The sequence below is a fragment of the Melospiza georgiana genome, chromosome 20, assembly GCF_028018845.1.
Source record: "Melospiza georgiana isolate bMelGeo1 chromosome 20, bMelGeo1.pri, whole genome shotgun sequence".
Taxonomy (NCBI): domain Eukaryota; kingdom Metazoa; phylum Chordata; class Aves; order Passeriformes; family Passerellidae; genus Melospiza; species Melospiza georgiana.
The window spans coordinates 2017487-2041728 of record NC_080449.1 but is presented as its reverse complement, the minus strand read 5'-3'; the positions used below and the strand labels follow the sequence as shown (position 1 = coordinate 2041728).

The window sequence follows — 24242 nt, the reverse complement described above, 5'->3', positions numbered from 1 at the left end:
GATGTTGGGTCAGCAGGAGGAGAAGGTCTTTCATTGGAGACCTTGATACAAATGGATCTGCACAGAGAAAACTGGGTGGATGGTTTTGGTGTGACATTTAAGGCCACGTTACAAAACCATATGATAACTCTGTGCAATTTATACTTTTCAGGAATGCTGAAGAGAAGATTAGGGTTGCAATACTGGGAGAGCTGGACTGAGTGTGCTCAGAGCTGTTAAGCTCTTGGTTTACTGTCTCTTTTAAAAGGGCCTGGGATTACAGGGAGGGCCTCTGGGTTTGGACTGGGTTTTGTGATCTCCTTCTCTAGCAGATCCTTGTCTGGGTGTTTTCCCAGCACATATCCTGGGGCAGACACTTTCTGTCCTCTCCCTTGGTCTGAAGCAGGGCCTTGCTGGCTCAGGCTCAGGATCACTGCAAGGGGAACACAGCTTTTCCTGTGCTGCAGTTTGGCTCTCCAAGGACATGTGGCATTGCCCAACATGTGTCTTGCACAGACTTGGCAAAGTTTAACTTACAAATGCACAGCCTTGTGTTGCTGTTTTTTGGAACCTCCTTTGGCCTTGGTTCAGGACGCTTTAGATTGTCACGAATCATCCTGCTGCTGGTGCTGGCTTGGAAACAAAGGGTCTCTCTCTGCCCTCTCTCCTCAGTCATTGCCCTTGCAGGTCTCTCTGACAGTAATTCGTGTGGGTTCATTCATTTCTGCAGGATGCAAGTTGGCTGAACAGACAGACACGTTAAGGGATAATCAGTAATACCAACAGATTAGGGAGTGCTTTCTATCCAGAAGGCCTGAGCCTTTTCCAGAGGAAGTTGATATTATCTTTGTAATAGATTGTGAAACTGAGGCCAATGCCCTCTCTGAAGCACTTGGGCTAGAGCACAGGTCCCTGACACCAATGCCAAAATGCTGCCCTGGGTGTTCTTTTCCTCTCATTTGCATCCCTGACCACACATCCCCCCCATGGTCCCAGTGCTGCCTTCCCTTGTTGCTTTTGCAGAAAAAGAAGGAATTGTGCCCTTTTCTCCAGCACATACCCTCTGTGGTCTCAGTCAGATGTGTGCTATCACATGGCTTTTCTGGCTCTGTGTGCTTCTCCCAGTCGTTGTTCCAGAGGCAGAAAAACATGTTGGAAGAGTTATTGCTTTTCTCCTTTTTATTTGATGTTCTTTGCCTGTCTCTGCAGAGCCATTTAGATAAGGGGATTTATCAAGCTTGGACTAATTAACCCTGGATGCAGAAAGTCAGAGTGGAGTGTTCCAGCTGTGAAATCCTCAGACTTACCCTGAAGCAAACATGGGTCTGGAGGAATTTCACATCCCTTTTCCCTGGCAAATCCCTGTGGTAACCTTTTGCTGTTGCCTTACCAGACCTCCCTCACTACCATGCCCCTAGGGTGCTGTGGTGGCTGCTCAGCAGCAGGACTGCGTGGGGTGTCTGTGCTGCCCCTTCAAGGCTCCTGTTCTTAGAGGTTTTTTTCCTTTATTGAGCGAGAGAGGGTTGATTTTGAAAGAAATCCAGTAATTTTGCCTGTAGAAAGATGTTTTAGAAGTTGTTGCCAATAACTTTCTCAGTGCAGAATTTTCAGCCAAAGAGTGACTTCACAACTAAAGGAGGGAAGCAGATACCTGAAAGCTCAGGAAGAGGAAAAAAGGGGAAAAACAGGTTGTTTAACTGCCTGCACAGGGCCTTCAGAGCCTTCTCCCCCTTGTTTCCTGTTGCCATAGTTTCAGTGAGTCTTAAGAGAATGACTACCCAAGACAGAGCTTAAAAGTTGTGCTTGGTTTGTCTGGTGTTCCTTGGCTGTGCTCGCTGGTGTCTCTCTGGGAAGTGCAGCAGGACTCTGATCCCAAATGTGTCTTCCTGCCAAGGGTAGAGAGAGATCCAGACAGAGCTGCTGCACTCTTAACCAGATGAGAGACCTCCATGACACACATCTGGAGTCAGTGAAAAACATGAGGGCTTCTAACAGAATCCAAGCCAGAGAAGAGAAATAACCTTGTGCCTACTTCAAAGCACTGATCTCTTGTCAGCAGGATCATTGCTGAGTCCTGGTTCACATGGGAATCCTTGTGAATCCTCCTATTGCTGCAGCCGTGGGTCTGTCCCTCCTGCGGGAGGGTGAGGGGTGGCAGGGAGGGGCGTCATTCAGTCGTGTGAGGAGGGTCAGTCACACGTCACCCCTGCAGCTCCAGAGTCGGTGCCTCCCCCTGGCAGTGCCTCCCCCTGGCAGCGCCCCCTGTGCGTGTCCCCGAGCCCGGGGAAGGGCAGCAGGGCACCGCTGGCTCCCTGGGAACTCAGCACACACCTTCCACTTGAAGGACTCTGACAAAAGCCCAGGATTCCAAGTCGGGAGGTGATAAACTCTTCGGGAGATGTTTCCTGCAGCCTGGAAAGGTGCAGAATTCCTGTGTGTTGGGTTGCCAGGACAATAACACCCTCCTTCTCTAAGGAGCAGTTTTGTTAAAGGTATGAAGTTTGCAGACACATTTCATGGTACATTTTTTTCCTAGAATTACCTGCTTAGGTTTTTTTTCCTTTTCCCCCTGTGCAGTAGAACTGTTTCCTTCTTTGTGACTCAGACTGGGGAAATAGAAATAATCTGAGTTAAGGGAAAAATTAAAAGATTGCTTTTGTATAGAATTATTTCAAGGTGGAATGGTTCCCTGGGGTGGTACAGATGCACCAGCAGCTTGTTCCACCACATGGGAGATGAGGCAGGGATTGGCAGGGAGGGGACAAGGGGTGAGCCATACTTGGAGCTGCTGTTGCTGTCAGGAACTCTTGGCCAGGTGTGGACTGACAGTGAGAGAAACACTCGATATCTACAGTTCACCTCCTCTCTTCTGTGACTGCAAGTAAAGCCTGAACTCAGTGTAACTTCAGCCCCTACTCATTTGGATTTTTACTGTTTTTTCCAGATTGCCCGACAGGAAGGAAGAGTCATTTTGACCTCTGGACTCCCGTATCAGACTGTGAGTGTTCCAAGCTGCTGGCGTGTTTCTGGCACTGATCATTGCATGGTCTGGGGTGTGCAGGGGAGACAAGAGGAAAAGTCAGATGTGAATGCAACAGCTGGCTTGGATTTTTCATGTTTTCTCCACTAAAAGCTACATTTAGGGTCTTCAGAGGTTTGCTGTTCTCAACCACCAAGGCTTGGGGCAAAATGTTTTTTGATACTTATATTCAGTCCTGTACTGGTGGGGAGAGCAATTGCTCTCCATTGGGGGTGGGGGTGGAAGTCAAGCCAAACAATCCAGAGCAGTGTGTTTCTGTCTGGCCTCACTGGCAGGTGAAAGGCAGCTCAGTTTCTGTGCTTTTTATCCCAGAGATTCTTGCTTGCTGGCTGGCTCCACACTGAGAGAGTTTCAGCCCTCAGGGACATTTCCTCAGGCTTGGAAGGGGGAGATTGGAAGGCCCCAAGCATGGGTCTGGTGGAAGCTGGAGAGGTTTTGTGTTGCTATACAGAAAAGGCAAAGCAAAGGCCAACCTTGCCCTCAGCACCAGCTGTTCAGAGCTGTTCACAGACATGCTTCAGAATGCAGTGCTGAGCCTGCCAAATCAATGCTTGGAGAGCTGTGATGTCCTGTTGCAGGTCCTTTGCAATTTTTTAGTGCCTAAAAATCCATTTGGAAGAGTGAAAATGTTCTGCATGAGCCAGAGTTCTGTTCACATGAGCCAGGGTGCAGGACTTCTTTGTCACAAACTGTCAGCATAAAATCTCGGTTGCTGATTTCTTGTGGAAAATCAGAGTGTGGAATAAAACTCCTCCCCATAATGAGAGGCCATGAGGCAGGTGCAGCCACCCTGCAGGTTCCATCAGCCTACAGCTGGTGGAATAAGGAATCCAGCGTCCTCTTGTTTGGCAGAGCTCTAATTTCAAAGTACAGTGTAGGAATTGCAAAAGGAAAATAACTGCTTCCAGGGTACAATTCTCCTGGGAAATACTCTGGTTCCCTTGGTTCCCTTGCCTTTGGATGCCCTCCACAAGGATGGGATGGCTCTGCCAGGCTCCTTTGCTGGTGTGTAGCTGATCCCATTCCTGTGAGTCCTTAGTATGGTCATAAGATGTGTCTGGGACTTCCCAGTGCTCATTCACAGATGCACTTCTCTACAGACTGTGGAACAAACATTGAGGGACTGTCCACATCAACCCCTTCACATTTCTTGGCCACCAGGGAACTCCAGGTGAAACGTTTGTGTGAATCAGAGGGGTTGAAGTGGTCACTGGGCATTGTTTCCATCACTGCGCTTTGGCACACTCTGTGGAATCTGGCCAAGTTTCCTCAGAAAACTGGGATTGAGGTCAGGTTCCTTTTGCTGCCCCTGTCAGACCACCTCACCAAAATGTGAGTTGACAGGACTTGGGTATATTTTATAGAATAGAATAATGGAATTGTTAAGGTTGGAAAAGACCTTTGGGATGATCAAGTCCAGCTGTTAACCCAGCATTACCACTGTGGTCCCCACTAAACCATGTCTCCAAGTGCCACATCCAGATGACTCTTGAACTCTTCCAAAGATGACTCCAACACCTCCCTGGACAACTCCTTCCAATGCCTGACCACCTTTCTGTGAGGAAATGTTCCCTGAAATTCCAATCTAAACCTCCCTTAGAGCATCTTGAGGCCATTTCCTCTTGTTCTGCCACTTGTTAGCTGGGAGAAGAGGCCAATCCTCCCTGGCTGGACCTTCCTGTCAGGGAGTTGTAGAGAGTGAGCAGGTCCCCCTGAGCCTTCCTTTCTCCAGCCTAAATCATGTTTCATACACATAAAATCACACAATGCTTCAGGAGTCAGACCTCTTGCAGCAGTGGCTGTTAGGTTACCAATCGTGGTGCTCAGACCAGAATTCAGACTGTAGACACACACTAACTCTAAGCATTATTCAGCATTCAAACCAAGCCAAGAGCATCAGAACAGCCCCAGGTGCCCTATGCTCGGTCTCACTGGTGTCTCTGGTTTGCAGCTGCGCTCCCAGGTGGGAGAAGGAAGGTGTTTCTCTGTGAACTGCTCCCAGAAGGCGAAGGACCAGGCGCTGCAGGTGCTGAAGCACTTCAACGTGCAGGTGTCCCTGGGTGACATCTTCAGCCGCTGCCAGGTAGGACGAGGCTGGCTCCAGCCCCGGCTCCCGCTCGCCCACCACTCCCTGCGCTGCCTCGGTGTCCTGGGCCTTGCACTCGGTGTCTTCTTGGTTCCCAAGAGTTCTGCTTGAACTTTGGCAGCACCTGGCAAAGCCGTGAGGAGTTCTGAGTGCAGTCACATCCGTCACGGTGCTGAGGGCTCAGTCAGAGGATCAGAGGCTCTGCATCTGCAGCTTTGCTAGAAACTCGCCTGTTTTTCTGATTTTTGCTACTTGGCCTGTGTTTTGGCATCAACTGTCATGGTTGGACTTTCTTTGTTGCTGTGTTCTCTGTCTAGGACACATGCTGTTTTAATTATAAACCATGTTTAATTATGGCTCTGTGATTCTGTTAACACTTAATTACTTTAATAGGAGGATTTTTTCATAGTACTTCTTTTTTTTTTCCAGAAGTTATTAGGTTAATTCATGTCCATGCTAGTTGATGGCTCCAGATTGTGTTTGGCACAGGATATCTGTGGATTGCTGTTAAGAATAAATTTTAATTGTGTTAGTTCAAATCACCATCTCTTCCAATTTCACTATTGTATTTGTTACAGCAACACGCTGAAACCTATCCCTTCCCAAACTGCATTATAAAACCAACAGGGAACTTCAACATCTCTCACCTTATCAGTGTCTATAGAGAGAAAAAGAAGCAAGTTAGTTAGAAAATTAGCTTTTTCTTAGGGATAAACAAGCCAGTGAGTCTGGCTCAGTGCCTCATGGTGGAGATCTGGGGTCTCCTGGCCCAGTGGAATTGCACAAGTAGTGTAGGAGCAGACACACCAGAGAGCGTGTCCTGAACCTCTGTTTATATCTGCTGTCAGATGTTGAAACTGGATCTGTAACTTAGAAAGCAAATAAGAGTTGTCCAGCTGGGCAGGTTGGCTGTGAGAGGAGACTGACGAAACTCCCTGCAGGTCAGATCCACAGAACAGGGGTTCATCTTACTGCAGGATAAATGGATATATTCAGCTATGGGATACTGCCTTCAGTCCTGTGGTTTTATTGTCCCAGAACAGATTGCAGTTGTTATACATACATATATTTAAAGTGGCACGCTGGCTTCTTGGCTGTTTTAAACAAACCTTTAAAAAACCTCATGGATTCTCCAGTTCCTTGACATCCCATAAAATAGCAGTGTTCCTCCTGATGGTTGTTGAAATACCACAAAAATAAGCACACACACATACACACATAAAACCATGCTGCAGGAAACTCAGTGCTCTCTAATAAATGCACGAGACTGTGCAGCAGACAATGGAAAACTGACCCCTCACCCAGGATCTGGGGTCTGGAACTGGTTAACTCTATGGGTTTAGTACATGCTGTCTTAGTTTACAATATAAATAGGGGTAATCAATCTGGCTAGGAATATATACTAAGTGTTCTCTTACTTCCAGGAGAAATGCCTTCCCTGTAAATTGTGGTGGTGGAACAGCTGCATGTTTTATACCCCTCAGCATGGGAAGATGCTGATTTGTCCAACCTCTCCCTGTTCTGAATCACATTTACCTTCATTTAAGGCCTGGGCATTTTGGAGCGGATTTTGCTCAGCTGTGTCTGCAGACAGCACAGGTTTGGCTGATGTGCTGCTGATCCTCTGGAGGAGAATCCCAGCTCTCCCAGCTGCACTTCCTGGGGTTGTGTGCAAAGGGAGCCGTGGGCTGCACAGGCAGCAGGATCATCCTCCAGCACTCTGGAAAACTGACAGCCCACATCAACAGAGGCAATTTCTGCCTTCAGGAGGGTCCTCTGGGCCTACATGGCCTACAGAGACCTCAGTAGTTCTTTTATACGTCCTTCCTAAAACATCCTCATTCTTTGTAAACCTAATTGGGCTTAATTAGGATGGAGGTGGGATCCTGAAACTGCTGAGCTGTGCTTGCCAGCCTGTCTGTGCTGCTCCGGTGCTGGGTCACAGACCTTGTGGCTCCCAGACTGCTCTGAGCTCTGCTCCTCCTTGCAGAGCTCTTTGCTGAGGGGTGACAGAGTGGTGACAGAGTTTTGGCTGCCCCTACAGTGGGGGAGCATGGTGGGCACACAAGCAGAGCTCCAGAAAGAGCCAAGTGCAGCTGGGTCTGGGCTAGGCAGGAGGATGGGCAGTACTGACCCATGAGCTGGGCCCCTCTCCTCCCTCTCCTGCACGGAGCTGGGCCTGACCTACCAGCAGGGATGGGTTATCTGTGCCATCAGCCCTGGCTGTGTCACAGGAAGCAATGTGGCATCCTGCCTGCTCCCTCTGTCTCATGGAGCAGGGGCTTGTTTTGTCTCCTGGGTTCTGTTCTGTAAATGACTGGAGTGAATATGGCAGCAAATGTTGTCATAACAATTAATGCGTGTAGTGCAGAGCACGTGGTAAAAATAGGTCCCAATTCAATGCTGTACCCAAGACTGCTGGAAAATCCGTTTCCTCTGTCAGCTCCCTCAGCAGGGATGGATGGGCTCTCTTTTGCAGATGTAAAGAATGGGCTTGCTTTGCAAGCCTGCCAAAATACTGCTTCTGTTAAAACAATGGCCAATACTGGCTACCTCTGTCTGACCTAGAGCAGCAAGTGCATAGGGAGTGTCATCCAGGGGCTGCTCAGCATTTCTGCTCCCACTTGTGCTGGGCTTCAGTTTGGTTGCTCCAGTTAAAGGCTTCAGGAGTGGGGACTGCTGCCAAAGGTGTCAGTGATGGTGCAGGAATGGCCTTTTCATTCCATGTGTTCCTCAAGTGCTGCATTGTAAGGACTCAGTGATGATCCTGGTGAAGCCAGCCCTGCAGTGTAGCTGTCGCTGGGCCTGGTGGTGCCTTTGGTGAGGAACATTTTAGTGAGGCTGAGTGAAAATAAGATTAATTTTTGGTGACATGCAAAAAACCCCTATAGAAGTTCTACATTTCATAGTCTTAAAATGTTACAAGCCCATTCCTTGTATTTGAAATGCAAATGTCATGTACCTGTCACCTCTGCATACATTTGAGTATCTTGTATTTTTCTTCTTTTCAGACAGCTGAAATACTTCCTTCAGGAAGGGACAGTGTGAAATAATGTTTGGGGTGTTCAGACATGATCAATTCAACATGCTGAACCCTTACAGTAGTCAGGAAGATCTCTGTGGAGTTGTTGGAGGCTGTTGTGGGAAGCCTTAAATGTCAGCTCCCAGTGCAACTCACCCAGGAGATCAGTGATGCTCTGCTCTCCACAGCTTGGAGGAGATTCTAACACAGAACTAGCAGTTAAAGAAGGAAAAACCACCCAAACCTGCTGAAGAAGGCCTGGACTCCAGTCCATGGGCACAGACAGCTGACAGCGGGGTCATTTCATAGTGGGGTGAAATTCAGCTCCTCTCCCAGGCCAGCAGTGGCTGTCTCCCACCCTTCCTGGTGCTGTCCCTGTTTGGGACATCCTGCTGTGACACTTGGATATGGCCTGGTGGAACAGCAGGAGAACATGAACTCCATGTCTCCATGTCATTCCAGTCTCTTAAAGGAGAATGAATTGTCTCTTGAGAACAGCCATGTTTTGGCAGGATCCATTACCTGAATGACTGGTGTGACTCTTGCCATCTTGCTTTTCCATGCTATGTGATTGAAAGTCCACCCAAAGCAGGTGAGGGCCACACCTCTGAACTTGCCATGTGCCAGGGCCTTGTCACTGACTGCTTGGTGAGCCCAAGGGCCCAGGACGTTTCGCTTCCCATGGCTGAGGTGTCTGGCCCTGCCAACTTGTGTCAGTGAAAGAACACTGGTGTGCAAGCAGATCAGTGGAGGCACAGGGCTGGCAGGCTTGGGGTGAGCAGTGCTGCTGACAGGGAGGAATCCCAGCTTGGATGGTGATAAACTGAGGAGATAAACACTGCAAGTTGTTAGCTTTACATCTTTATATCACAAGGGTTTGTCACTATCTCTTGAAGGGACAACTGTGTTGTTTGGGCTCACCAAGAAATTCCTCCTGGAATCTGGAAGAACCTTGTGGTTAAAGGTTTCTAACTGCTGTAAAACACTCACTGGTGTGAGGCTCTGCAGCTGGGTTTGGAGCCAGGAGGGCCTGTCCATCTGCAGAAAAGCTGTGCTGGGCTTTACTGAAAAGTGTAGCTGCTGCTTAGCTCAGTTCTGGGTCTGAGTCTTTGCTCGGGTATGGGGGGAGCAGGCTGGGGGACCTGGGTCCTGCAGAGCCTCTGTGCCACCCCCACCTCCCCCAGGCCTCTCCTTCCTTTCCCACCCTCTGTTTGACTTGACCCTTTAGCCTTTAAGCTGGCTGGGGCAGGGACCCCGCTTGAACAATACCTTACGCAACAGGAGGCTGATCCCAGGTGAGGTTTCAAGGCTTTCCTGCAAGGAAAAATGATTGCAATTATATCCCCTGCAAAAATAAATGTGCGGGGGAAAAAAAATCCCAGGCTCCAGCTGCAGTTTGTGCATCTGAACAGCCCCACATTGACAGGGGGATTATCTGCACGTTCAAATAGGTTGTCTCTTTCACGTCACTGAATGCTCTGATCCTAAATAAGCAAATTACATCAACTATTCTGATGTCCTGTTTAACTTATGACCTCAGCCTGAACACTGCAGGATATGAGAGATAGCTGCTCAATTTCATTGTCTGGAGATCTGATATATTTTTGTATTTTTTTTGTGCCCCCCCCCCCCTTTTCAGTTTCCAAACTACTCACCCCAGCTTTTACAAAGGTGTTAGCATGGGATTAGGAGTAGGCGGGGAGGAAGAGAGGAAACCACCTTTTTTTTTTTTTTTTTTTTTTTAATTAGGTGCAAAAGCATTCTAACAGTTGTAGCAAATGTTTCTGGTTTTTTGTGGTTAAGGTAACGAATTTCATTGCTGCAAAGCTCATCATGTGCAAGCTGACTTACGCAGAGGGAGCCCAGGATGGAGCAATCCATTTAGCAGGGACAAAGAAAAAAGCCTTATGATGAGATGGAAACCCTGTACTTGGGGCACTTTGCAAGAACCTTTGAAGCCAGCCTGGGAACTGTGGCAATATTAGTTGATAATTAGTAATATAGATCCCTCAAGCTGTCGTTTAGATTGAAAATGTGCATGTCTCTCATGAGCCTCTGTCACACCAATCTGATCAGCAGGCTTTTTTCTTCCTTTTATGTGGGTTGCTGTGTCGGTCCAGACGATGATGAGAACTGCCAGGCATCGTCTTTCTCACTCAGTTGTGAGCTGAGCAGCTATCTCCTGCTCCAGTGTGGCATGGAAGTGGAACCAGGGCAATTTTGCTTTGTGGTCACCTCTCCTGGCCTGAGCAACAGTCATTTCATTCATTTTAAAATACCAGCCGTCCTTCCCCATGCGCAGAGAAAAACCAGAAAGATTTAAAGGCTACGTGTTTCATGAGATGTTTCTGCCCCAGCAGACAGCAAGGGGTTGGCCTTGGGAGTCACTCAGGACAAAAAGCATCCTCAGCTCTAGTGGGGTTGAGACATCATCAAAGAATTCAAAAATGTCAGTTCTCACAGCCCCTGGTTCAGCTTTTGAGCTGCCCTCCACTGATGCAACATCATGTCCCCATTTACTTCCTTTCAGCCCTGAAATCTCTTTGGAAAGTGCTGTGTCACCCTCTAAATGAAGAATTTAGAAGGGTCACGTGTGCTGGATTTCAATGACTTGGGAATGCTGAGAAAGAGAATATCATTTGGAAACCCTCTGTGGTTTAATAAAAGGTTCATCCATAGGATGCAATTTGTCAGCGCCTACAGGTCAGGAAAACCTGTGATTAAGAGCATCTGTGGTTTCCCCAGATGTGTGAGTGAGCTGCTTACTCCTCCCCAGTCACCCAAACCCAGGCTCAGCCCGGTGCCTGCCCACGACGTGGGCTGTGATTTCTTGCTTCAGAGTGTGATTGTTCAACACAAAGGGTGAGGCCCTCTTAATCTTTTTGTTTATCCTGGGCTTGGCAATTCCGATGTAATCTGCAGCCTGTGCTGCAGAGGCTCCAGCCAGGAAGCACAGCTGGTATTATTCTGCCTCGACAGACACTGTTGAGGGAGCAAATTGCCCTCCAGAGGTACTTGTCCAGGGCTGGCTGAGTGGCTGAGTGGCGAGTGCTCCTTGCCCTGGCAGCGCGCCCCGCTGAGAGGGACCAGCTCTTTGTGTGGAGTGGCTTTACACGGCAGTCATTAAATACCACCAGACTCTGGGATCATTTGTCATGGCAAATTCCGCTTCTTTGCAATCTCTGGTTGAGATTTTTATTTGCTAACCTCCAATGGCTTATAAATGGTAGTGAGAGCTCGTAGTGAGTGGTCACTGTTACTTGCCAGGGGTGGAGACACCCCGAAGCACCACAAAGATCAGGGAACGCTTTGGGTCAGAAGGGACCTCAAAGCTCATTCAGTTCCAACCCCCCTGCCATGGGCAGGGCCACCTTCCACTATCTCAGGGTGCTCCAAGCCTTGTCCAGCCTGGCCTTGGGCACTTTCAGGGATCCAGGGACAGCCCATTTTGTGCCAGGGTGACCTGTGCCAGGGCCTTCCCACACACAAGGAAGAATTTTTTCCCAATATCCTATCTCTCCCTGCCCTCTGGCACTGGGAAGCCATTCCCTGTGTCCTGTTACTCCAGTTCCTTGTCCCAGGTCCTTCTCCAGCTCTCCTGGAACCCCTTTAGGTACTGGAGATTCCAGTAGACACTGAGCAAGCCCCAGCTTGTGGTTGCCAGGCAGGAGGACAGCACTCTATCTGTGATGGCTTTGCAACATGATATGTGAGTGCACAGCACCAATTCTGTAAAATTCCCAGCCTGGAGTTGGCTTAGCCCTGTGCTGTTGGCCACATTAAACTCAGAGTCCCCCAAAAAAGGGCTCGACTGGGCCTAATTCTCAGCAGCGAGCCCAGCCGTCGCTGCCTGGTTCCCACAGACTGTACACTTCCCTGCCAAGATTTCAGTATCTTCAGAAATTCAGTGGAGCATGAAGGTCACAGCAAGGGGAGAATGACAGCCTGAGAGGTTTTTTTCCCCTTTCAGCAGCTCGGAGCAGACTGTTGTCTCTCTCTCATGTTGACTGTTTTCATAGGGTTAGCGTGAAGTTTATGTTTTACACAGCCCAGTGGCAGTCGGAGCTGGGATCAGCTGTGTTTCTTCAAGGAAGACGGTCTCATGTTGCAGACTTTCTTTCTCAGTGTCTGCAAAAGCTCGGTTTCCAGTGAAATTTCCCTTACAGATCTTTGTCTTGAGGTTCTCTTTGTGGATGTATGTGAGAGACTGTACCCAAGGTTTCAGTTTGGGTATTTATTTCGTTTCTTTTATTTTCACTTGCAAAGCTGCAGGCGGAAATTAAACTTCAGCAGGGAGGGGGGAAGCTGTTAATTTTTCACAGTGTTATGTATTCCAGTGCTCAAAATGATGATGCCAAATTAGCCATTAGAGGTCAAACCTCAGCTGACAGCAAATGTTTTCTTTTGAGGAAGCCATCCTTATTCCTGGGAACCAGTTTTGTTGTCCTGTGCTAAATGCAAGAAAGGTATGAATGTGTGGTTTTTCCTGGAGGGCAACACTAGCTGGAAAAATGCTGGTTTTAGCCAGTGGAAACAGCACAAGCAAACAACGATTGGCAGTGAAAACAGCACTTGTATTTAGACTAGCATAGAAAAGAGGACACAATGTAGTACAGAGTAAATGTCCTTTTATACAGCCTGTACAAGGCTTTTTCTTCCTCTCATGGGTTTGGACAGACTATGAAGTGTGTTGGTCAGCAGAGAAGCTGGTGCACTGGGAGAAAGTAATGAAGGGTCAGCGGGTGACAGTGATGGAGTGACTGTAAGGAAAAGGAGGAACTCTCTGGAGAAGGCAGTGACACAGCTCTAACTCCCATGTGTCCTGAGGAAACTGTCCCCATGGTTTCTCTCAAATGTCATGAGAAAACAAGAGATTTTTAGCCAGTTTAAGTTCTGATGGTTTCCAGTCCCCTGTGCCTCCTGAGGTCATATTTCAGTGTATTGACTGTGTCAAGAAGCCAAAATTCCCATGTTTTATGCACTGTGTAGTTTCTCCTCCTTTTCAACATCAGTGTCCTTATAATGTTCTTTGTTTGTATGTCATGGTGAGGGTGGCTTGGCCAGCTCCCGGTGTTTGAATGGGAGTGGGGACTCGCCAGAGCAGCACAAAGACCATGGAATGCTTTGGGTGCCAGGACCTTAAAGCCCATGCAATCCTACCCCTGCCATGGCAGGGACACCTCCCACTGTCCCAGGTGCTCCCAGCCCTGCCCAGCCTGGCCTTGGGCACTGCCAGGGATCCAGGGGCAGCCACAGCTGCTCTGGGCACCCTGTGCCAGGGCCTGCCCACCCTCACAGGGAACAATCCCAATTCCCAATATCCCATCCAGCCCTGCCCTCTGGCAGTGGGAGCCATTCCCTGAGTCCTGTCCCTCCATCCCCTGTCCCCAGTCCCTCTCCAGCTCTCCTGGAGCCCCTTCAGGCCCTGGAAGGGGTTCTGAGGTCTCTGCAGAGCTTCTCCTCTCCAGGTGAGCACCCCCAGCTCTCCCAGCCTGGCTCCAGAGCAGAGGGGCTCCAGCATTGTGATAACTCAGTATCAGGCCAATGTTTTCCCAAGTCCCACTGAGAATCCTGCACAAAAACCATTGCCCTGTGGTTGCAAATGACACTAACTCCTGCAATGTGCTTTGTGGGGACTGCACAGCTCTGCAGCCATCCCTGTTCCACAGCAGTGCCAGCAGCAGACCTTTGTTCCTTCAGAGGAGGAATGTGGGATCTCAAGGCATATTTGGAGCCTTCCTTGGAAACACCATAGGTTGAGCTGCACCTACTTGGTTTCCTTGTAGAGTTTGCCAAATCTGTAATTGCTCAGCTGCATTTATCTGAAGACCCTTAGTCATTAAACTGTGTCACTTCCTATGGCATAGATCAGCCTGTATCTGTTATTAATGGTATTAATTGGAGGTATTAATCCCTGTGCCAAAACTGTGTGTCCACAGCTCCTGGTGAGATGTGGTACAGGACTGTCTGTAGCACCTACTGCTGTTAAGGCATTTCCAGCTGGTGATGATGGTCAGCAACATCTGTGGGGTTCTCTGGCCTTTCCAAGAAGGAAGACCTTGTCCCCACAAGGTGCATCTGGTCTGAATGAGTGGCTGGATAAAAGAGACCATTTTGTGTTTGTGCAAACCCTCTCATCTAAGGACTACACAGAAACAGAGACACAGAAACCGGGAGAGCCACAGCAGTATCCTGGTCAAAACAGAGACCTTTAAGGTCAAAACAGAAAGCCTTTAAATGAGTTCCTCAATTCATGCATTGTGTCAATCTTGACAAAGAGGATATTTTGCAGCTATTGTGATGAAATGCAGCTAAGCCCAAGGTAGGATCTGGCTGAGCTTAGAGGGAGAAATGGCAGTGTAGGAGTTTTGGCAAAAGTGGAAAATGTAACATCCAGGGCACACTCCTTGTGAGTCATTATCTTTCCTCCGGATAAGGGGATTTGGATGATTTACTTGTCCTAATTTAAGACACACAGTCTGAGTTGATCACCTTTTTATTCATGGAAGTACTGGGACAGGATGCAGGTGAAAGCCGGTTTTGTCTCATGCCCAAAAGCTTCTCTATTCCCATTCCCAGCTCAGCTTTTCTCTTGATGATTTCTGGGAGAGCTGCCCCTGCTGAGGCCTTTTAGTGAAGTGGGAGAGGCTGATGTCTGAGATGAACACAGCCAGATTTATTTTTGTTACTGCACGTTAAAAAGCTGTGGTTAAAGGTGTCCTGCAGCCAGGAGGGTGGTCCCACAGCCCCTGTCCCCTGCCTACTTGTCCATCCCTCACATTTGCAGCTTATGCCAGGGAAGGGGGCACATGGGCAGCCAGATGTTGAGATTGATCTGACTGAAATGGAAGTTCCCATCCACAGCTGGATCAGTGCCTTGTAGTCACAAGGGATCTCAGGAACAAGATATATCTCAGGTGTACTGATGGAGACTGCCCACCTCCAGCAGCCCGATCCTGGCTGGGAGCCCTGCAGAGGTGTGGGTGGACCAGGAACCTCTGCAGCTGTTGGGGTTTTAATTTGACAGTCTAACTTCACAGACTTTAAACAAGGGGAGATCACTGAGCTTGGTCCTGGCAGGAAGAAATGAGCTGGTGGTTGGAGAGAAGGAAGTTGGCGATGGAGGAGTCAGAGGAGGAATATGGTTCCCTACAAACAAGGTCATGTGAACGGTGACAGCATGGAGTGATCAATGTGCAAGGATAATAGGTCACTGGGGAGTCAGCCTGAAAGCTGAAGCCTCTCAAAATATCTGGAACATTGTGGAAAAGAAAGTTAAGAAGACATCCAGTAAAGCTAGACAACTCTTGCCCCCTGGCCTGCCTCACTGTCCTGCTTCCCTCAGCATGGCTTTGCACACCCCAGTCCGTGACTGTCCGAAGGAGTTGGGCACTCAGAGGTTGTTTGTGCTTCCCTCCATGCAGACAGTGCCCTGTGGGGAAGGGCTGAGCCTCAGCTCTCGGGAGCAAACCCACCCACAGGCAGGAGCAGCCTCCCTCGCTGGGCCTGGCCAGCTCCGGCTGCCCGCGGCTGTGGGGCCGCTCCTCCCCCGAGCGGGGCCTTCCCTGGATCAGCCGCATTTACCGGCATTTACTGCCGGGCTCAGATTACGCCAGTGAAAATAATCGGTTATGCAAAGTTACGCTGTTTAGATTGGGTTTCTTCTGTGTGGCCAGCGAGGTGTGAAAGTCAATCTGCGCCGCAAACCCTGTGGGCACTTTCTCCCTGCTGGCTGGATATGATAGCTCTGGGCTTGGGCTCTTAGAGGGAAACGCTGGCCCTGGGCTTGGCTCAAAGGGACACAAAGCACAGGTGGTTACAGTGGGACGGGGCTCCTGAGCTGCACAGGGCTCCTAAACCCAGCCTGGCAAAGCCAACGGGACCCCTGAGAGGAGGGTGTGAGGGCTGGCTCTGGGGAACCCTTCGGCCCCCTCGCCTGGCTGGCAAGGACAGGCCATGGCTGCTGACAGAATAGGCTTGTAATGGTTTTATCATGGAAGAATAATTAAAGTTGGAAAAGTCCTCCAAGATCAAATCCAACCATTCCCCCAGCCATGTCCCCAAGTGCCACATTGATGCAGATCTTAAATCCCTCTAGGCTGGGCAGTCTGTTCCAGTACCTGACCTTTCTGTCTGATCTCCAATCTGAAACTCTTCAGCACAACTCGAGGCTGTTATCAGTGCACTCCTGTTCCCAGGCCATCATCATGGCCCATGCAGAAACTGCAGAGTAATCAGTAAATCTTCAGCGTTAGGAGAAGGACTTGCTGTCACAGAAGTCTTTCATGATATTCCTCTGATGCTTTTCCTTACGATTATCTTCTTTTTCACCCCCAAGGAATCACTGATTTGGAGTTTAAATGCAGAAAAGCCTCTGCAGAGCAACAGCCCCTCCTGCTCTCCTGCCTGCAGCCACGGTGTCCCTGTGATTCCTGCCCAGAGAGACCCAGGCTCACTCCCAGTTTGAGCTGGGGGGAGGCTGTGGGTGGCCAGGGCTCAGGCTGGGGCCCTGAGCTGACACCCCAGTGTGCTGTTGATATGTGGTCAGAGCAGTGGCACCTCACAGTCACTGCTCAGGGGCTTGCCGGCTGCTCCTTGGTGTTCATAAGCACTGGAGCATCCCAGGGTCCGTGGGGGAAGCTCCAAGGGCTGCTGGTTTGCCCGTGTTCTTGCAACCCCGATGGAATGGGAGAAACACAGAAAGGCAGCTCATGCATATTTAAATCAGTGCCAATTTATGCTGTCGCTGATCTGTGACTTACCGCAGTAACATTCATATTCAGCTTTAGTGCCAAAAGCAATACTCAGCTGCTTTCTTACTCCTTAATGAAAAATACTTCTTTAGGGCTTCTTTGAAGTCCCCACCCCTGAAAATCCCAGCTATATTGCCATCATTGTTACTGTTAACAGCCCCTGCCAGGCCCGGGAGCCTTTCCTGACGGATAGCTCCGCGGGGCTTTGTCCGGGGCTCCCATTCAGCGCCGCTGCAGCCAGTTTGAAATGGCTAATGACGGGCCTCCCAGGGGACTGCTGCCAAGCTCTCAAAGACCTCCCAGGTTTGGAAGTGGCAGGGTGTCCTTTTCCTGGGGCCAGCCGCAGAAGGAATGCACACACTCAGATTCTCCTACCTAAGCCGCATCAGTCAAGTTATTTTTTCAGTTGCAAAGAGTCATCCATGCGTACAGAGCCGGTTGCTTAGCAGGAGAGAGATAGCTGTGTCAGTAGAGGACATGGAATAAATAGAGGGAAAAGGTTAGGTGGAAAGATCCCCACTAGTTTGAGGCGTTTTTGTGTTTTAATGTTGAAAATATCCTTTTGCAAAAATATGAAAGGCTTTGAAAACTTAAGCCAGGGTCTGTGTCAGAGACAGGACAAGACTCACCCGTCCCCAGGATGCAGTGATGGTGCAGTGATGTTTATGGGTGCAATTAGGAGTGTGAATGGTCTCGGTGGGCCCAGCTCCTACAAGCCATTTGCGAAGGACAGCCAGAAGAACACTGGATGGTCCCTCAGGGTCTGTTGGAAATGGGACTGGGATGTTTCTGCCAGGATTTCATGACAATTTTCAGTCGGTGCAGGCAGCCAGTGCAGCCGGATGGAGCCGGGCCTCTGCTTCCTGCCCCTGTCTCTCTCTCACCCCCCTCGTCCCGGCACAAGTGCTCGTTTAACTGCAGGGCCACAGGATGAGGGAACTGATCCCAGTTGAAACGGGCCTGTCAAAACCAGATGGTTAATTTTATCCCAGCTCAGCTCCCCAGTCTGGCTCGCTCTGCAGCTGCCCAGATGTGCAGGGAGGGGAGGGGAGGGGGCAGGAGGGCTCTGTCTGCGCTGGGTCAGCACACGCTTGTGCTGGCCGGAGCCCGGCGAGCCCAGAGCTCAGGGCACTCCGGCCAGCCCCAGCCCCCGTGCCCGGCCCCAGCCCCAGCCCAACAGGGGCAGCGTGGCCGGGGCCTGCAGGGCTCTCCGGGAGCCCCCAGCTCCAGCACTGCCTGCCCCTGGCTCAGGGCATGAAGCCCCAACCTTGGGGCTGGGGGATCAGCCCCACCCGGGTGATACCCATTCATTTTGGACCCTCCTGGCAGTTCAAAATCCGATCAGCTGAAATTTGAGCTGCAGCTCAGAGTTAGGTGGGTGCTTATCCCGGTGTCCCGACACCCCAGCGCATGGAGCAGCACAGAGCTCGTGCCCCTCGCTGCAGCTCTGCCGTGGTTGAGCACAGCTCAGTTTCCAAGGGTGCTTCTCCATTATTCCAAGTGAAAAGGGCTCTTCGTGCTTCACAAATGAATTTGCCACAGAATATGTAAGAATTGGTTTATTGCTTGCACTTGTGCTGCCAAATGCAACTAAATCTTTCCTCCCGCTAAGGGAATCCAAATTAATATGTTTTCTTATTAATTTTTTTTAATAGAGGGGAAAGCTGCCCTCTCTGCAGGTGATACTGTGCCTTTAACTGGGCTGCTGCTGTAAAAGCAGTTGAAGCTTCATTTAGCCTGAATGAAAAACTCGATGCACGTTGCTGAAGAGAGGAAACTGGTGGTGGATGATTTACTTGGAATGCCCTACAGCAAAGGGGTTATAAGTGAGGAGGGGAAACACCAAGAGCACTGAGATCTGAACCAGAGGAAATGCACAAAGCCTTGAAGTGACCTTATGCAAATTCCTAACGATGACACTTAATTGAACTCAGTTTTTCCAGAGGTTGTAAAGATCAAAATAACAATAGCCTTGCAATGCAAAGGTCTCTGGATAATGCACGTGAATGTATAGTTGCATACAGCCAAAAACTGCCCCCCGTGGGTGTGATCAGCCTCCCTGGCAGCAGGGTACCAGACCCAGACTTGCTCCAGAGCATCGAGGCTGCTCTGGGGGCAAAAGTGATTCCTGGGGTTTCATCCTCTCTCCCACCCCGTGGGACACTGCCTCTGCAGAAATGTTTATTAAAAGCTCTGTGTTTCTGTGCTGGGCCCCAGGAAGCCTGGGTGTCCTGGCAGGCCTGGGTGCCTGGAAGCCTGGCAGGCCCTGGGAAGCAGTGGTGTTGAGCTACTTGTGAAATGAGCTGCTGTCCTCAGCACAGCCCGTGGGGTCGGTGCCCCATCCCACAGGCACAGCAACCCAGTGAGGAGAAGCAGAGCCACCCCCGGGGTCGCCGGCCGTGCCCTGCTCGTGGGGCTGGTTCCCAACGGGAAATAACGTGGGCATGTGTTCAGTGTGACAGCATCAGAAACTGATCCAGAGACTGTCAAGACCAAATTCCTGTGCTGTTCCTGGAGCTCAGATTATTTTCCTCTGTGCTTGCATTCAGCTCTAGGATTCATTCCCTGGATGGAGACTTTTCACAAGCGCATGTAGTGTTGAAGTGATGGGAAATGGCCTTAAGCTGAAGAAGGAGGGCAGAGTTAGGTGGGATATGAAGATGAAATTCTTCTCTGTGAGGGTGGGGAGGCACTGGCACAGAGTTCCCAGAGAAGCTGTGGCTGTCCCTGGATCCCCAGGCCAGGCTGGACGGGGCTTGGAGCAGCCTGGGACTGCGGAAGATGTCCCTGCCCATGGCAAGGGGTGGAACTGGATGAGCTTTAAAGTCCTTTCCCACCCAAACCAGTCTGGGTTTCTGTGATTCTCCTCCTTCATATTAATGCATACATGAGGAAGTATTGATCTGGGGAGAAAAAGCAAATTAGGCGCTGCTGTGAAAAATTCTCATCCCTGAATCTGGTGCTTAAATTCTCTGAGCTCCTGTTTCCAAGGACTTGCAGAGTGAGGCACACACATGCACTTTTTGTCTGTGAAATGCTGGCTGCCAAATTCTTCTGAATTTCATTCAACGCACCAGATTAATTGATTTATTTAGATTCGTGAGCAGCAGCAGAGAGCAGGAGGCTCTGACCCAGTGAATAATGGCGGATGTGGCTGTGAACAGCAGCTAACGAAGATGAAAAACTCCCCTGTCCGGAGGAATCCAAACACAGCCTTACAGATGAGGCTGCTGGCCCAAGTGCAGCTGTTTGTCTTTCCAGTAATCCGAAGCCGTTGCAGAGCCCTGAGAAGAGGAGGGGACAGTGACTGTGTGTAGCAGGGTCAGTCGTGTGTGCAGCTTCCCGGGCAGAGGTGAATCTGTGCCATGGTGGTGCCACTACGGCTGGGCACAGCCGGGCTCCCCAGCCCCATCAGCCCGAGCACAGCGAGACACTCAGCACCTTCCCTTCGGAGGGAAGCTGGAAAATCTTCTCTGTATTTAAAGTTCCCATGGCTGCAGTTTGAATTTGGCACACAGTTGGCCATGGGGTTATCTGGGGTCATGTACTCAAATAGTTGGAGATAAAACAAGGGCCTGTTTGGATCGGAAATCTCCAGAGGGCTTTTCCTCTGCGCGCGGGTAACAATATTGCAGAAGGACAGCAGCCAAAATAAAGACTCGGCTCCCTATGCAGTAGCTCAGAAAAGTAAAATGAGCAATGGGAAAAAAAAAGAAAAAAAAATGTAAAAAAAGAAGCCTGTTTTCATTACGTTATTTTCTGAACTTGCTGTTGGGATGGAGGAGTTCCAGCCAAGGAGAGGGAGTCCTGCAGTGAGGCGCCATCCAGGACTGAGCTCGCTGTGCTGCTCTTCCAGGAAATTCCCTGTGGCTGCAGAAAGCCACCACTGCCTGGCTGGGCTCACCTGCCCATGGGCTCACCCGAGGAGCCACCAAGGCAGAGCTGGCAGGGCATGGGGACACTGCCCAGGGCATGGGGACACTGCCCAGGGCTGCCCCAGCACCTGCTCCTCTGCTCCAGAGTTTAGTTCCAAAGCCCTTGCCAGCTAGGGCAGTTATAAGAGGGAGAAGTTAATGGGTTTTGGAAGTTAAAGAGGGAATGAGATTCTGTCAGGCTCTTCCACAGACCCCTGGGCTTTTATGGGAAACTTTCCTCATGGCTAAGGCACACTGAGAGCACACTGGGACAAGAGCTGTGAGTCTGTACCTTTCCAAGCTGTCACTGGGGAACAGCAGATGTGTGCAGTAACAGCAGCTCTGCTCCTTGCTCACTGCCTGCTCCAGCCAGCTTCAGCCTCCCTAGCCTGTTGTCAGGAAAATAATTGAAATGCAAAAGCAAAATGACATGGTTGGGAAGGAAATTTGGCCTTTGGGAGCTTTCTGTCTTCCTTGGATGCTGTGGTGATGAATGCTGCTGTAAACACATCACCTAACAGGTAGTGAGGAAGGAAAGATGAGACAAGAATGAGGAGAAAAAGCCAGAGGGGAAAGCATTCTCCACAGGTCAGAGCATGCTCAGGGCACCAGGGACTGTGAGCAGACCTGAGCTTGTGAGCTGCTCACTCCATTGGCAGCTCTGGCTGATGTGTTGAGAGCAGTTCACACCTCCCCATCCTGTGTCCTGCTCTCTGCTCCCCTGGATGGGGACAGTGGGGGCATTTCTGCCTGCACTGGGGGTGCTGGTGGAGCACAGCTGGGCAGTTCTAGAAGTGCATTCCGGGTGGCACATTGGCAGTGCCACCTCTGGGCTGGGCCCGGAGCTGTGCCACAGCAGGCAGGGTCACCCAGGCATTGCAGGGACCTGCTAAATGTCCTTTAGTGCTTTCTTCTGAGAGTGAAGAATGTACAAACCTCTTACCAATAGGAATTTTACTATATGTGGATATTTTGGTGGTGTCTTGGACAGGAGGAACCCAGCTCCCACTAAGTTCAGTGGGATTCATGTATCCCTCTCCTCTGGGCAACTGAGAATAATTCAGCCTCAGTCAACAAATCTTTATTTGCATTTTCATTAAAGTTCATCAAGGTGCTCACTGGAGCTTTTCAGAGTTTGAAAAGTTGAATTTGAGGAATCCCAGACTGGCTTGGGTTGGAACTGACCTTAAGCTCATCCAGTGCCACCCCTGCCATGGCAGGGACGCCTCCCACTGTCCCAGGTGCTCCCAGCCCTGCCCAGCCTGGCCTTGGGCACTGCCAGGGATCCAGGGGCAGCCACAGCTGCTCTGGGCACCCTGTGCCAGGGTCTCAGCATGCTCAGAGAGAAGAATTTCTTTCAAATATCAAACATAAATCTCTCTTCCTTCAGTTTAATGCTGTCCCCCTTGTTCTGCCACTGTCTGCCAGTGTAAAAGCTCTCTATTTTACAAGCCCCCTTGAGACACTGAAATGCCTCAATAAGGTCTCCTCAGAGCCTCCTCTTCTCCAGGCTGAGCACCCCCAGCTCTCCCAGCCTGTCTCCATAAAAGACTCTCCAGCCCTCAGAGCACCTCCAAAGCCTCCCCTGGACTGGTTCCAGCCGGTCCACATCTTTCTGGTACTTGAATTTATCAATCAATTTATTGCTGTCTCCTGCCTGGATGAAAATAACTGGTAAATGCAGGTTTCTGATGGAGGTTCTGAGGTTTACATCTTCCCCATGCTGTTTCTGCTAGTATATGCTTCAAATGTATATTCACATTCTTTCTGTAAAGCCAGTTTGTTAGGAAGAAGGGAGTCATCAGAAGGTCATGTATTCATCAGGATTCATTTTTAGAAAGGAACAAGGCTCCATGCTTCTCTTTGGAGCCTTGGTCTTGCTTTTCTCCTTATAGGGAGTATTTTAATAAAGGGAACAACTATCATTTTTCAGCTGTTGGAGACATGGAGCGCTGTTCCCAGAGAGCCTCTCCTGAATTCAGTGCTACCAGGGTTCTGTCTCTGTGCATGCCATGTTCCTACACTGTGCCTGTAACTGTGTCCTGTGGATGTGGTGTTTCCTGCTGTGTGCACAGGGTGCTTTTAGTACTGATCTCATGACAGATTGATAATCACAGAATCCCAGACTGGTCTGGGCTGGAAGTGATGGGCTTAAATCCCATCCAGTGCCACCCCTGCCATGGCAGGGACACCTCTCACTGTCCCAGGCTGCTCCCAGCCCTGCCCAGCCTGGCCTTGGGCACTGCCAGCGATCCAGGGGCAGCCACAGCTGCTCTGGGCACCCTGTGCCAGGGCCTGCCCACCCTCACAGGGAACAATTCCCAATTCCCAATATCCCATCCATCCCTGCCCTCTGGCAGTGGGAGCCATTCCCTGTGTCCTGTCCCTCCATCCCTTGTCCCCAGTCCCTCTCCAGCTCTCCTGGAGCCCCTTCAGGCCCTGGCAGGGGCTCTGAGCTCTGCCTGGAGTTTCTCCTCTCCAGGTGAGCACCTCCAGCTCTCCCAGCCTGGTTCCAGCCCTGGAGCAGCTCCGTGGCCTCCTCTGGACTCATCCAGCAGCTCCAGGTCCTTCCTGTGCTGGGACCCAGGGCTGGGACAGCTCTGCAGGTGGGGTCTCACCTGAGCAGTGGGGCAGAACGACCTCCCCTGACCTGCTGCCCACACTTTGTATACTTTAGGTCTGTAATATTCCATGGAAAGCAATTCTGAGCTGCTGGGTTTCTGTCTGAGTGCACATGGGCAAAAGCAGAGTCCTTACTGACTAGAGAAAGGAAAATCAAGTAGGACTGGACACCTACACAGGTGCTTATGATGGCTGACAGACCTGTGCAAAAAGAAATTTTCCCTCCTCCAGGCTTGGGTGCAGGTTGCCTGGGGTGACAGCTGAGAGGAGTGATCCTTGGCACTGTCCCTGGCTGTGCTCGGGCTGGGGGTGCTGTGTGCTGTCCAGTGGTGTCACAGTCAGGGTCACTTATCCCAGTGCCAGCTGGAAGGGGACAGACTGATGTGTCTGAAGCACTGGCAGGCACCACCCATCCAGCCCAAAGCCAGCCAGGACAAGGCAGTTTGAAATGTTTAATTTTTTTGTAGACATGTGCCCTGACTCCCTGGGCTGTGCTGGGTGAGGCTTTGTGGCATCTCCCTGCCCTGCCTGTGGTCCTGGAGCAGGAGCTTTGCTGCTGGGTTTGCTGTGCTGTCACACCAGCCCTGCCTGCCTCTTACCTCTCTGGGGCTGTGTCACAGAGCCTCCTCTGAGGGCAGCAGGATTGTTGCTGTGGCTCAGCAGCCTCTCAGGGCTCCACAGAAATGCCAAGACTGGTTTGCAGCACACGGCAAAGCTGGGAGCACGAGGGAAACATTTGTCCCCTGGAAGCTCTGTGTGACTGGAGCCAACAGACCCATGTGGCAGTTTTATGATGGTGACATTTTGCATTTTTTCCTCAGCAGTA

The 24242-nt window shown here is 50.3% G+C and overlaps 1 protein-coding gene across 7 annotated transcripts in view; it reads left to right on the top strand.

Moving 5' to 3' along the window:
• The window catches only part of EXD3 (exonuclease 3'-5' domain containing 3), a 256141-nt gene that overhangs the window by 133258 nt on the left and 98641 nt on the right, over positions 1-24242 (top strand). For 6 of the 7 annotated variants that reach the window (XR_009115427.1, XR_009115428.1, XM_058037917.1 and 3 more), the window contains 2 exons: positions 2924-2977; positions 4971-5102. Coding sequence is in view for 5 of the 7 variants with exons in the window: in XM_058037917.1 (XP_057893900.1) it covers positions 2924-2977; positions 4971-5102 (186 nt within the window). In the remaining 2 variants the exon portion in view is untranslated. Of the gene's footprint in view, positions 1-2923; positions 2978-4970; positions 5103-5226; positions 5457-24242 lie in introns of those variants that run through there. The other variant, XM_058037918.1, reaches the window with a different exon arrangement.